Source organism: Anas platyrhynchos, chromosome 7, assembly GCF_047663525.1.
Source record: "Anas platyrhynchos isolate ZD024472 breed Pekin duck chromosome 7, IASCAAS_PekinDuck_T2T, whole genome shotgun sequence".
Classification (NCBI taxonomy): Eukaryota; Metazoa; Chordata; class Aves; order Anseriformes; family Anatidae; genus Anas; species Anas platyrhynchos.
The window spans coordinates 5,891,308-5,905,168 of NC_092593.1; the positions used below are offsets into that span (position 1 = coordinate 5,891,308).

Here is a 13,861-nt window from a genome sequence, read left to right on the forward strand (position 1 = left end):
AAAAATACTTAAATAGAGTCCTTAAGTTGGAGAATGTTGAATATTATGAGAATATATCTTTGTCGATCCAAATGCTTCTTACATGTACCTTCATCTCTTGCCCTTTCTAGGGTACAGTGTGTTAAGAAATTACAGTTTAACTCAGAACTAGTGTTTTATTTACTTCTAAATGCTTTTCTCACCTTTATTCTGGTTTAATTCAACACGATTTATATTTATCTTGGATTTTCCACAAATAAGTTCTGTTTATAACTAGATTTTTATTGTTATAGTTGACTCATCAACTACCAGTCTCTTTAAAAATGTATTTTATTTGATTAACTGTATAGTGCACATATAGCTGGTGTGCTTTTGAAAATTTCTTCAAAGGAACCCCAAAGACTTTATACACACAGTGTAAGTTGTTATAGTTTAAAGTAAAAGCTGCTTAAAGGAGTTTTTATTGTGAAACTATTTGGCCAGTATTGAGCTGTAAATGCTGTCAAAATCAGTTAGAGAAGGGATGTTTTTTTATATATGCATTCATAAACAAAAGCTAGTTTTGTGTCAGAAGGAGTCATGAATGTTAAGATGGAAAAATCATCTTTCATTGATTTGATTGTGACTCTGAATTGAATGAATGGATGACCTTTACTTCAGGGAACTGTTGAAGGTCTTTAATATGAGATGTTGTAAAGAACATTTGTCCAATGCTGTCACTGAAACATATATGGTATTGTCTTTATCTGTGCTTCACAGAAGCTACAGCAGTTATGATCCATTTGGGATATAGAATAAAGAGTTTACAGCTATCATTTAAAGAAGAGTGTTTCATTTGTGTTTGTATGAAAGTAGATTTTTTGCCGGTGTGAAGAGGCAAGAATTTCTACAGCTTAGTTTTTAAACATATATTCATATAATATCACTAGTTTGTGGTACATTGTTTTTGTGGGTGATGACAAACCTTCCTACTCAAAATTGATAAACACAATATGTGTTTATTTTTTTCTGTTTGTTCTGCTTTTTTGTTTTGTCTTTATTTAGGAGCCATAGTTTTGATAAACTGCAATATGACATTTCAGTATGAGTGTATTGATACAGTATTGTTTTTGTTGATACAGTGTTGCATACTCTGACTGAAAAACATGAAAGATTTCTGTATTTGTTTCTCCTGTGTATTTTTATGTTGTGAAACATTCATCTATTTTCTTGAAGTGATGATAGCTTTACATCAGCTTCTTATATTTACACATTTTTGTGTGTAAAACAAGTCAGAGCAGAAAAAATCTTTTTTTTTTTTTTTGGGGGGGGGCATGGTAGTTAATGTTTAGCAACTAAAATGAAAATAGACATGACATATGTGCCAAAAATCTTAACCATTTTCTGGCATTTGGGCTCCACTAAGTGTTAGAGTCTTGTAGGCTTTTGCTATCTTTTGCATTTTTCTGTCTTCAGCATTTGGTACCTATCCAGATAAAAGCAGTATTTTGGAGAACTTCAATTTTTTTTTTAATATTATGTTATGATCATATCATGTCATATCATTGATTTACGTTTCCACTGGGGCAGAAAGAAGAGATGGAGTTCAGTATTTTCAGACACTTGTGGTAAAGTAGTCTCGACAGGTCACAATACATTGGTCAGTTATTTTTGATTGTTAGAAACATTATTGTTCTAAACAGCTAAAACCAGGAAAGATTGGAGGGAACCTCAATTCATTGTGAAGACAGAGCAAGTTGGTTTTATTGCAGTGAGCATAATCTGATCTGAGATAGCCCTGGTTCTTACAGAGGGCAGCTGTCTGGCCAGCTTTTTGCTCAGAAAACTAACACATCTTTCAACAATGTCCAGGAGATTTAAGGAGATTTTCTTATAGTTTACAATCCTGAAAATTTTTTGTAACTAACCACTGTAAACTGTTTGGAAGCTAACTGCTACTGTTTCAGATATTTACTATCCTCTCCAGACTCTGACATTTTCTGACTATTAGATCCTTTAAAATCATGCTAACAAAAAAGTTGGTTACAAGGTTTATCTTTGAGAGAAATGGAAACAAGCTATGTAATTCACATCTTTCTGTATTTTGGATCTTCTACTTATTGTTTTTCTACTCAACAGTGTCAGTCATTTATTTTCTGTACACTAAGCTTCAGAATTCCTAGTCTTCTGGCTCCTGCCTTTGCCACTTCTTTTTTGATGTATGATATGTAAGAGATGAAAATTATATTCCATTTGAAAGCAAAATATTTGAATATATACAAAATTGCTAGTTTTCCTTTGCCCTTAGACATATAAAAAATTAATTCTGCCCAGCAACATCTTATAAAGATGTTGCTATCAATCCATGCTGAAGTCATATTTTCTGGTCTGCTCTTCCTAACTTTTTCTGCAAAAGCACATTCCCTCTGTGCAAGTCAGTGAGTGCAACATCAGTTGTTTTTTAATTAAATTACTATTCAGAAATATATGTTAATACTTTGTACAGTACCTCCCACTGTTCATTGTCTTGCATGTGGTCAATGGCAGTTTTCTTCTGCCACTGTACTGACAATTCATTTTATTGTGTTCAACTCCTGTGAAATTTCTTGTGGTCTTTTACAAGCTTTTCTAATTCATCATACTCATTTCCATGCGTAATTTTTAACACCTACTACAGACACCATTTACAGGTTGATGTAAAATACATCTACTTTTACAGAAACTTGGGATGTTCCGTGTGAGAGAATCCACAGTGGTACTCTTTTCAAGATTAAGAAAATGAGAAAACATTTTCTATACTTGTCTTAAGATTTGACTGAGTTTAAGATATGATATTCCATATCTGATTTTGGCACTTTTCCTGGTAGCTGCTGTCTCTGTGTAATCAAATTACATATCTGTATTTGGCGTTCTGTATAAAGTCTCATTTCCTGTCTTCCAAGATGCTTTGTGATTATGGTTCCTTGACTCTAACTGAAACTCGCTGGAAATTTACTCCTGTGTGAGAATTTTATGTATTTCTGGATTGATGAGCAGAGTCATTATACAGCAAGATTTTGATTACAAAGGGGCTTGCAGTAATATCTAAAATATTTCCAAATTGATGTAGTCTTCCATGAATGTCCCTAAATCAAAAATTGAACACTGCTAGAGAAATATTGATTAGTTACTGTAAGGTTGTAGCTGAGAAGAAAACGATGTTGAAATCTTCCATGAGAGATATTTGGTTGGATTTTGTATTAGGTCCTCACAAAAGTAGTTTACACAAAATCCAGCTCACTTAATTAGAAAATTGGAATATGATATAGTAGAAACCTCAAATGAAATGTTCTATGGTGATAAGTAGTAACATTTCCCTTGTCATTCTTCAGTAGCATAAAATACAGTAACTGAACATAGTGAATGATTCTATGAGTGCATAATATTCTATTGAAAGTCATTCAGCAATGCAACCAAATTGGAGATATATATTAGCTTCTCCAAAAGGAATGCAGATATTAGAAAAATCTCTTTTCAACACAAACTGTATATAATACAGCCATTGAGGTGTACGACCAAACAAACAAGCAGACAATAACAATTATAGTATTCTATTTTAGACAGAACATCTTGGTTCATATTACTAAAATATATTTGTGCTGACATTTACTTTAAGTCATATGGTTAGTTGATATATTGGTTGTTTGATTTTTATTTTTTTTTTCATTTTCACTACACAGAGTTTTGAAAAAAACACTACAATCCATTTCAAGTAACTCAAATGGTGGAAGCTGTGACTTTGCTGAATGTAATTGTGAAATCAAAGGGGCTGCTTAGATCGGGAAACTTCAAATACATACACCTTAATTTTCCAAGTCATCAGTCTTCTAATTGCTGTAACACCATTCATTACATTAGCATTAATATATGAAATATATCTAGGCAATTTGCCCAGTTCTAAGTACAGTACATAGTTGTCTTCCATAAATACTCAAACTATCATTAATGAAAACTAATGGTCCATCAAAATTTGCATTCGGAGTACTGCTTGAAATCTCCAAAGGACTGTCCACAATGCTAGTGTAGCAGTTTTTGGCATTTGAAATTGCTGTTTCCCAATATGTTGCTGTGCTTAATGCTAATTACCCAACAAAATGGATAAATACAACAATTTTAATATATATGATAACACAGTTTCAGCAACAAGATTGTAATTAGTGATCGAGCAACATTCTTGTTAGCATAATCAAACAAATCATTTAACTTGAGTTTGATATTTAAAGATTTCAAATAGAGTTGCTATTTCTTCTTTGCTATTTTCTAGAAGAAAATAGTTTTTATGCTAGCCAAGTGGGTTTGCATAAAAATCAATTTATTTAAAAAATAGAAACAGATTAATTCAGCCTAATGAATAACCTGTGTGTGTGTGTGTATGAGTCTGTGTTGTGGTAGGTATCACATATCCAGTGGTTTTCAAACAACTAAAACCTATATTTTTTACATCTAAGGCTGTAATATTGGAGGTTGGAGGATGGTTTGACCAGATGATCTTGAAGGTCTTTTCTAACCTTTATAATTCTATGATTTTACAACTGAACAGCTAATACCAGTTAATGCTTCTTGGTTGGTAGTTTTAAGAGATTCTTCTTCAAGAGGCCTGTAGTTCAAAAATTGATTATTATTGTTTTCAAATACGTCTGAAATGACCAGATTTCCCCATATTGTATCCATATCTCTTTCAAAACCTTGTAGTGCACTATAAAACCTCTGTGCTATATATCAGAAAGATCTTGTAAGTTATATTTCTAAATAGTATTTATCCAGGCTTCGAGTTAACAAAGATGGAAGAAGAAGATAAAAGAATCATTATAAAGTGTATTTTGGCTATTCTCTTGTGATCTGTTTTGATTTGTATTTTTTAATATAGATTTTTAATTTATTATAGATGTCGTAAGAAATTACGTAACCTCTGCATTTGCAGTCCAGTACTCTAAGGGCTAGTAATGAATTTGTATTGTGCTGATTCATTCTCTATTTCTTGAGTCTGTTGTGAAGGGAGGAAAAAAAGAACTCTATGATCTTACACGTCTGACATCACTGATGGAAATTGTCTAGATGCTATTCCCTTGAGCAGCAATTGCCTCATCTAGTAACATAGTAAGCTACAGAGGCACATCATTGAACATCCAGTTGGTGATACAGAAATGGTTTGGCTCTATGCTAATACCTAAAGGGAGAAAGGAAACTATGTGTTAAGGATAATTACTGCTGATTGAACCTCCTGATTAAGCAAATGTCATGCTTTCATCTCATGGTAAAAGAATATGCAAAGTTGGTTATTTGGGGATTATGCCTGTTTGCTCTCCAGAGATAGTCATCAGATTGCAGTTTTGGTAGGCTGTTAAACCATAGCCAAACATGAGTTTCACACAAAAATACTAAAGAAATGCCTAAGAGTTTGGTCTCCTCTTTGTAGTAAATGCAACAAAACATCAAAATTGTATACATTTTGCTCTCTTTCTGTACTCCAGCCTTATAGCTAATTTTATGGGTGGGTTTTGATACATAAAACTGTAAGTTCTGATATACACCATGCACAATATGACAGTCAATGCCAAAATTATTTAATTGGCTAAAGTGATTAATGCTGAAATACAGGTTTTGAATACTGAAATATCTTAGAATCATAGAATGGTATGAATTGAAAGGGACCTTAAAGATCATCTAATTCCAAGCCCCTGCTATGGGGAGGGACACCTTCCACTAGACCAGATTGCTCAAAGCCCCATCCAACCAAGATCAAAGCCCCATTCAACATATGTAAAATTATTTTTTAAAATTATTATTTTTTTATTTAATGGAAAAAGCTGAACTAATCTTATAGGATAGATAATACATTATTGTGGGTCCTAATCTCATGTAAGAAAACACAAAAACAAACAAAAGCCCTCCAATTTTCATGTAGACAATATCATTCTGTTACCACTATATTCCTACCTCACATCTATGTCTTTTTTGTTGTTATAATTCACGCCATCAAAATTGAGCACAGTAATTTCTTGTTCAAAAGATTTTTATAAGCTACTATTAATTTAACAGAAAGATATCACAGGCCGATCTTTTCAGTCAGTAAATTCTAGCACCTTTGGATGTGTAGGATGATAGATTTCATTTAAAATTAATATAGAAATAAAATTAACATAGAGTATGCCAAGTTGGAAGGGACCCACAAGGATCACTGAGTCCAGTTCCTGGCTCCACACAGGACCCACCCCAAAATCAGACCCTATGTCTGAGAGCATTGTCCAAATGCTTCTTGAACTCCAGCAGCTCAGTGCCACAGCCACTGTCCTGAGAAGCCTGTTCCAGTGCCCTACCACCCTATCAGTTTCACTGGAGATTTCCATTTATGTCTCCAAATCTTCATATTCAGAATCTTTCAACTCTGTAGACTGTTCTGTCAAAACATGCCTGTGCAAACCACTCAGTAAATGCTTTTCTTCCTTTATATTTTCAAAGTTTATATTATTTTGTGGAAGTACAGTTACTGCAATGGAAATTATTTTTCAGGTCTGCAACTTTCATCACAAAACACTCAGCTGTCTGGCTCTCTATATTAATTGCCTTAAATATTAAAACTGAATCATAGGCAACAATTCATTTAACTGATAGGAACATGAACTGGAAATGAAGTTAACACACAATATTTGTTGGAAATGCAGTGTTCCCAAAGATTAAAGGTTTTTTGATATAGTGTTTTACTTCTAGTTCATCTGCAGTAATAACTTTGTCTTTCTGAAATGAAAATACTGATGATGTTAAACTTGCAATTATATGGACTTGCTCCATTTAATTATTTCATTTAAGATCTTTGAAAGATACATAGCTATTTGGAGAAAAAAAAAAAAAAAAGGAAATGTTCATTTTTTTTCTTCATGTAGAACATTGCTGCAAGATAGTATTTCACAGTCATTAATATTTTAAGTGTCATGAGTGAAATGTTAACTCACTGAAAGGCTGTATATTTTATTAACCTAAACATGTCCATATACTACCATGTACATTCTTCCAGTTTAAAAATACACATAGGAAAGTGAATATAATTCTGAAGAAATTCAGAGATCTGCTATAATTATTTTTACTTTCTCTGTTTTTTGTTTTTTTTTTTTTTACCTTTACCTTTCTTGGTTAAATTTAATATTCACATGAGACCCATATTTTATTGCCCTCAAGACTATTGGTCAAGTCTAAATATGAGGTAAGATGCTATTAAAGTGGCAACTTTTAGAAAAGGCTGAGAGTAGAAGGCAGTTAATAGAACTTGCTTTTATGACACTTTTTTAACTGAGAGAATATAACAGATAGGTGAATGAAACCTTGTTTCTTTACTAAAACTTACTAGACAGGTGGTACCAGGACTCCATTTTATTTGCTTGATTAAATTTTACCAACAAAATGGATTAAACTTATTTATTAATGCAAATATAGGAAATAATCTGTGGCTGAGGGTAAGGGCAGAAGTATAACTTCAAATTTATAACATAAAAATCTGTATCTTTATGAAGTGATAAACTACGAGCCAGTCACAAAGGTGGCTGACTTCACTAAGTCAATAGAAACAACCTGCAATGAGTTGGAAGGAGATCATCTTACTGCTTTGAGGGAAAGGGAGAAACTGGTACTGTGAAATACATTACAGACTGTGGAACTTACATGTCAGCCTCATACTTGGAGGCCATCACATCAAAGATCTGTGTATATTCTAGAGGCATTGAGGAGTAATGTGTTCAGGATATGAAACAAGTTTGGCTATGATTTTCATGTCAGTGTTTGGGCATTAGTTCATTGGAGTTAGAGTTTGAAAAAGCTACATAAAATGATATCGTGATGCTTTGGAAGGTAGAGTCTGCTTTTCATTTTTTCCATGATTTGTTACTTATTGATTATTATTTGTTTTTAATTAAAAATTGAAAACATTAAAATCAAATTTGTTCACTTGTAAAAAAAATTATTCTACAGGGTAAAATCAGTAGAATTTCCATTAGGTAGGCATTTTAATTTAGGATTTTCTGTACAAGTACCCTCAAATGAGCAGCTTTTGCAGCAGAAGTGAAACTGGTGAAGAGTGAAGACTGGTTTCCTGTCTCCTGCATCTTAAAAACGCAGTAACTTTGTTTTTTCTCTATTTTTCTCCCAGTAATGCTTTCAATGGAAAAATCTTCCTTTATCCTAAGAGCTCAGATCAGTTTTTCTCCTCATCTTCTGCCCCATTCTGCTGCGAGGACCTTCCTCTGTTCTCAATTCCAATTTTTGCTATCACAATACCCCATTTTCCTCTCATATTTAAGTGTCTACACTTTTTTTTTTCTCTCCACTCCATTCTTTGTCTTCTCTGTGTCAAAACAAAGCACATGCTGTTGCCTCTCTGGAGCTGTTCGTAAAGTGATAAGCTGACCAGTATATGTGTGCCAGCAAATGGAAGGTATTTGACCATTCAATCACTCAGCTATTTTGCAGTATACTAGGGCTCAAGAAGACAAGAGTTTGTACTGGGTGGCTTGTGAGCTTGTTGAGAAAGTATGACATATACATGTTCTTCAGTTGTCCTTCATAAGGAAATCTGTGTTTTGATAAAGATTGTGTTATCTTTGCATTGTTGGTTTTTTTTGTTTGTTTGTTTGTTTTGTTGTTTTTTTTTTTGTTTTTTGTTTTTCCTTATTTTTTTAAATAGCAACTAGCAGAAATAACTTACACATTTATTGTGAAAAATGATATACGGGATATTGATGTTCCTGTTGCACCTCATAGAAACAGTTAGCAGTGCTTTGCATTGGATTTGTTTGGCTGACTAGAAATATCAGGAAATTCTTCGCTGAAATAATGCTTTTATGCAATGTCTGAAGGATGACATTAAGAGTTAGCATTGGCTAAGTGTTTTCTGTATGTTTGGTATGCTCTGTGTTTCAGTCTCTACCAGACAGGAAAGGACTATTTTGCTTTGCTTCCAGCAACCATTGAGATTGATGAATAGATGGGAACAAGCTGGCTGAAATTAATTGTGATAAAAAATGAAAAGATTATGTTATAAGGGAAACAACTGAAGGACTTGACATTAGTTAGGTAAGGAGCTCTTCACTGTGAACATTGTGTTGGAAAGAATTAGCTGAGTTCTCATTTTGGAAGTAAGTTTACACTAGTTAGTGTTTAGTCTTAAAATTAGACAGTAAGCATTATTGTTATTATTTTTGATCTGACAGAAGCTTACTCGCCTTTCAGTAACACACTTTTGTAATTTCAGTGCATTCTTCACTTTGCTGTAGATTGAACTATTCTGAACTATTGCCATGTACCTCGTGGAAGAATATTTATGTAGAAGATGTTAGTTTACACTAAACAAATCATCTTACATTCAATGTGTAATGCTAATGCCTGTGTGTGTGAAATTTAAACACTTTTTTTTTTCCTCTCTTGGCACATGGCAAGTCACAAAAGCATGTCATGGTTGATTTCAATACCGTGATTCTGAAGTTTTCATAGTCTCAGATGTGGAGAAAGGATGAGCAGTCCTTGGGTATCCCTAGTTTTTGATATTTTACTAGTCCCTGCCAGTAGCTGTCCCAGAAGCTATGCCATACTACAGAGCTATTGTCATCCCTGTGTTTTTTCTTTGGGCAGGAAGTAGGTGTTGTGGAAAGTTTTTATAAGGTCTTGATGTCATCCTTCAGAGCTATAAAAAAGCTAATAACTGAGGCTATTTATATGGATAGAAATATAAAGAAATAGCGAGAAGACTTACTTAAGTGCATTTCTGGAGTTCTGATTTCCTCTCGTTTCAGCCTTTTCTGTCTTCTAAGCCTTATCAATAGGGAATAAAAGTGTTCTACAAGAGCTGCTGGGAAGGTTTTCAAGTGTATATTTCATATACTTTTCTTCTGTTTGCATTATTTGCTCTTGATGTGTTTCTTGATAAGTCATCTTTGTTTTGTTTCTTTTGGCTCTGTGCTTGTTGAGACCTCTATTGTAGCCCACTTATATAGCTGCAAGAAACATGAAGTATTAAAAACTTGGTAGGAATATTGCCCCAGTAAAGGTTTGAGGTAACATAGTTTATATTGACCTAAACCATCAACACTAGGGCATCTTGTTAGCTTTTGTTAGATGAATATAATTCTAACAAGCTCTTTAACTGCAGAAGCTCTTTAACTGCAGAGCTACTTGCAATCCAGCAGGTGAAGAGTCAGTCTCAAAGTTGTATGATGAAAAATGGCATTGATGAATGTTGTAGTTTTCTGAACAAATCTAAACAATATCTAATGTTGTTATTTAAATGATATTTCACAAAAAAAAAAAAATCCTGAAGTGAAGTAAGTGACGTGGAGACAACATACATCTCATGTATATATTTCAGTTCCTTGAAATTTCTTTCAAATAGCTTGTCTTCCTACACTGTTGTTTTAATTGTTATGAAGTGCATTATTTTTGCATCAATATGACATTTGTTTCTTAATTTATTTTTAATGAAATTTCACATTCCACAATAACTGATGTGGCTACAGGAAAATGTTCAAATGTAGTGTTTCTATCATCATTTCACTTAAAATACTGTCTAAAAATACTGTCTACATTTAAATGAAATATTTGTGACTCAAGTCACTTTAAATCCCACCCTTGAAAAATATGCTGCAATTGTGCATCCTGTGAGAATTTTCTGTTATTAATTTTTGACAAATCCTCCATGCCACTTACGTATTCTGTATACGTGGATTGATGAAGATGATTTGAATTTTTATGCTAGTATATCCATAGTATGACATTTTTTTCTGTTATTTTAATATCTCATGTAACTTATGATTAAAAATGTTTATTATGTAAGATGGTGTTTTCAATAATTTCTTAGTCACTTACAAGATTCTTACTAATTTTTATAATAATTCTAATACTTATTAATTTGAGCAATCAAGACAGTGAATGCCTAAAACATGAGTTCCTGTCATCTCTATGTACATAATGAATGGTTATATCAAACTCTGAGAACAAACCCTGTTTAGCAATAGTATTTGATATGTGAATAATGTTTTGTAACTTTCAGTTATAAATTGGATATAATTCACAGGTTTTCCACTTCATAATATGTGAAAATATTTCACCTATAGAGAAAAAAAATATTATTGTTATTGTTATTATTATTATTATTTAAGAAACATATAATTTGTTCTTTGAGTAAGTTTTGCCTACAATTGATCTGAAAATTACATTGAAAATTACATTGAAAATCCTCCATCTCCCCTTAGATTTCAAACATAAGTAATTCAATAATGTTCCTCTTAATTTTAAAAATTTGAAAATTTTACAGATAAAAAGCTTTGGTGGGCAGACCAGAATTTAGCTCAGATCGGTACATGTAACAAAAGAGATGGAAGAAACCCAGCTGTCCTGCGAAACAAAACTTCAGGTGTTGTGCATATGAAAGTGTATGATAAGGCAGCACAGCAAGGTATGTAAAATTTTAAGCATGTTTAACCAGCTCTTAGGCTATGTAGTATCTTTTCTTGTGTTATTTTCCTTCCATTCTTTGAACACAGTAACATTCATTTCATTATAATTCAGTGATAAAATACTTTTAAATATTTAGTTATTGAATAAAATACTGAATATAAGATCATTGATTTAGTATATCTGCCTGATGTGTTCTAATTTATTAGATGTTTTCCACAGTTGATGCTGTAATGAGTGTTGGAGTTCCTTAAAGTCTAAGTTTAAAATTTTTAGTCAGAAAATAAGAGCTGGTGTGTAAACAGTCTCAAATTTTTGAAAGTTTAAACAAATGAAGTATTAACAGAGAATTTGTTAATATTCTAAATTTTCTATTGGTTTTAAGACAGCTTAATTCATTTAAATTGACAGAAATTGTGGCAGTATAAATCAAAATTTAGACAACAACAAAATGGGGGAATATTACTAATACTGCCAAAATTTAGATGGCAAAGTGGGAATTAAAATAATAAGAAAAAGTGTAATTTGTGGTCATGCACACAGTTTTATGAATTTGGAGGTGATTAGAGATGAAAACATTTGGGAGATTCTTTAGAAAGAGATTATTTCTGATTCCAGCTGCTTTCAAAGTGCTGATGGTTGCACTGAAAGTGATGACGATGAGATCTACAAATGATTTCGTTTTGTGGAGAAGCTTCCAAAAGAACACAGGATGGAGCTAAAGCGTCTGATATTTGGTGGAAAATAAGTAGTCTAAGCATGGAGCTATGCTGTCTGATGGGCAATATGTAGTCCAAAGATCTCATTAGCTAGCTTTTAGGTAGGGAGAAATATTTAATATCTGGTTTTATTAACGTACACATGACTTGTGCTTAAGTAGAGTTGTTGTCTTTGTTAGATACATTGTGTTGTGTTGAACATTTGGTGTCTCCTTATATTTCCAGTATGAAGGTTATATCTCATAAAATGTTCTTGTTAATAACCCAGCATTCTATTTCTTGGCCTGTGTGTGTTACTGAGTGTACTCAAAAAGTAGTGAACAAGGGTCGCATTTCATTTGAGAAAAATCTGGCACTGAGGCTTATCCATTGTTGGGTACTACAACAAGATAAAAATCCTACGTTGACCAAATACGTTTGTGTGATCCTAAGACCACTTAACACAGTGGGACTCAAGATCCTTAACAATAACACTGATTTTGACCTAAAGTAGAGGATTAATAAAAATATTTTAAGTTTGAAAAATAAGTTACTTAGAAACAAGAGGGTTCTGCTTTTTTTCTATTGCAATTGAAAGTCACACCGTGTTTTCTCATTGTACAGTTGCTAGATTTTTCACTCAGAAATTTCTCCCTGGTTGGACGCCACCTTTATACTTGGTAAATACACTAACTGATATACTAGAATTGTATTTTGATCTACATAATTTGCTATTTTTATCATTATTAATCTTCTATAAATAATTTTAGAACTCCTAACATCATCTCACAGAACACAAGTGTGAAAGAAAGGCTTTTGGGGCTGCTCCACTTCTTCCACTATATTAGATCATATATTAGAGCTTTGTGTATTGACAAAGCCATTTAAATTTTACCTTTTTTTTTTTTTAACCTTTTCTCTTCCACTTTTGAATGGGAGATGAATGCTACAAAGGGCACAGGTATGAATAAAGTGTTCTTAAAGGTGGCAATAACTTGCTTTTGCATGTATGACTTATGTGTGCATCAGCAGTCAGACCCAAATCTTAGATATGCATCATTTGGGTATTCTAAAATCTTTTCTTTGAATGATTAAGATTCAGTCAGGGTGGTTAGTCATTAAAATTACAGTTAGCCATGGAAAAGTTAATCAACAGATTTGCTCCATAGGAATTTCAACCTTTTCTCTCAAAGATCACATATTCATCACCAGTTTGTCATGCTCAAGATGTCCATCAAGAAGTCTATGAAAATGTGAGATTAGTTTAATTATTCTCAGCCCTCATTTTCAGGGTCCAATGTTATTAATTCAGTTCCATATTGAGTACTTCCCTTGAACACTTGCCATTTTACCAAATCTAGGAAATACCAAATGTGCTTTGGAAGTCTTGCACTTAGTTTTAAATGTTGGAGAATCACAGAATGGTTGATGTCTCAAGTGTCTGTTGTATTCGTATAGTTCAATCATTTATGACTTCAGATGAAGAAATATCTCAAAGTTACGAATACAGAAATAAATGCAATAAGTACTGCTTAGATTCATATGGGTTTGGTAACTTGCAGTCAACTAATTCCTTGTATGTCATAGTTGACTTAAGTGTTTCTTCGTGATGCTTCAAATTACTGAGTTGTATTTATTGTACTTTGTACAAAGTTCATTACACATCTTATTAAAAAGTATGTATTAAAATGAAATGTTCTAATTAAGAAGTAGGATCAGCGAGCTATGAGATC

The 13,861-nt window shown here is 32.7% G+C and overlaps 1 protein-coding gene across 1 annotated transcript in view; it reads left to right on the forward strand.

Annotated features, from left to right (window-relative positions):
* The window catches only part of LRP1B (LDL receptor related protein 1B), a 669,075-nt gene that overhangs the window by 491,330 nt on the left and 163,884 nt on the right, over window positions 1-13,861 (forward strand). The window contains exon 33 of the mRNA XM_038182072.2: window positions 11,291-11,431. Within this exon, the coding sequence (XP_038038000.2) occupies window positions 11,291-11,431 (141 nt within the window). The remainder of the gene's footprint in view (window positions 1-11,290; window positions 11,432-13,861) is intronic.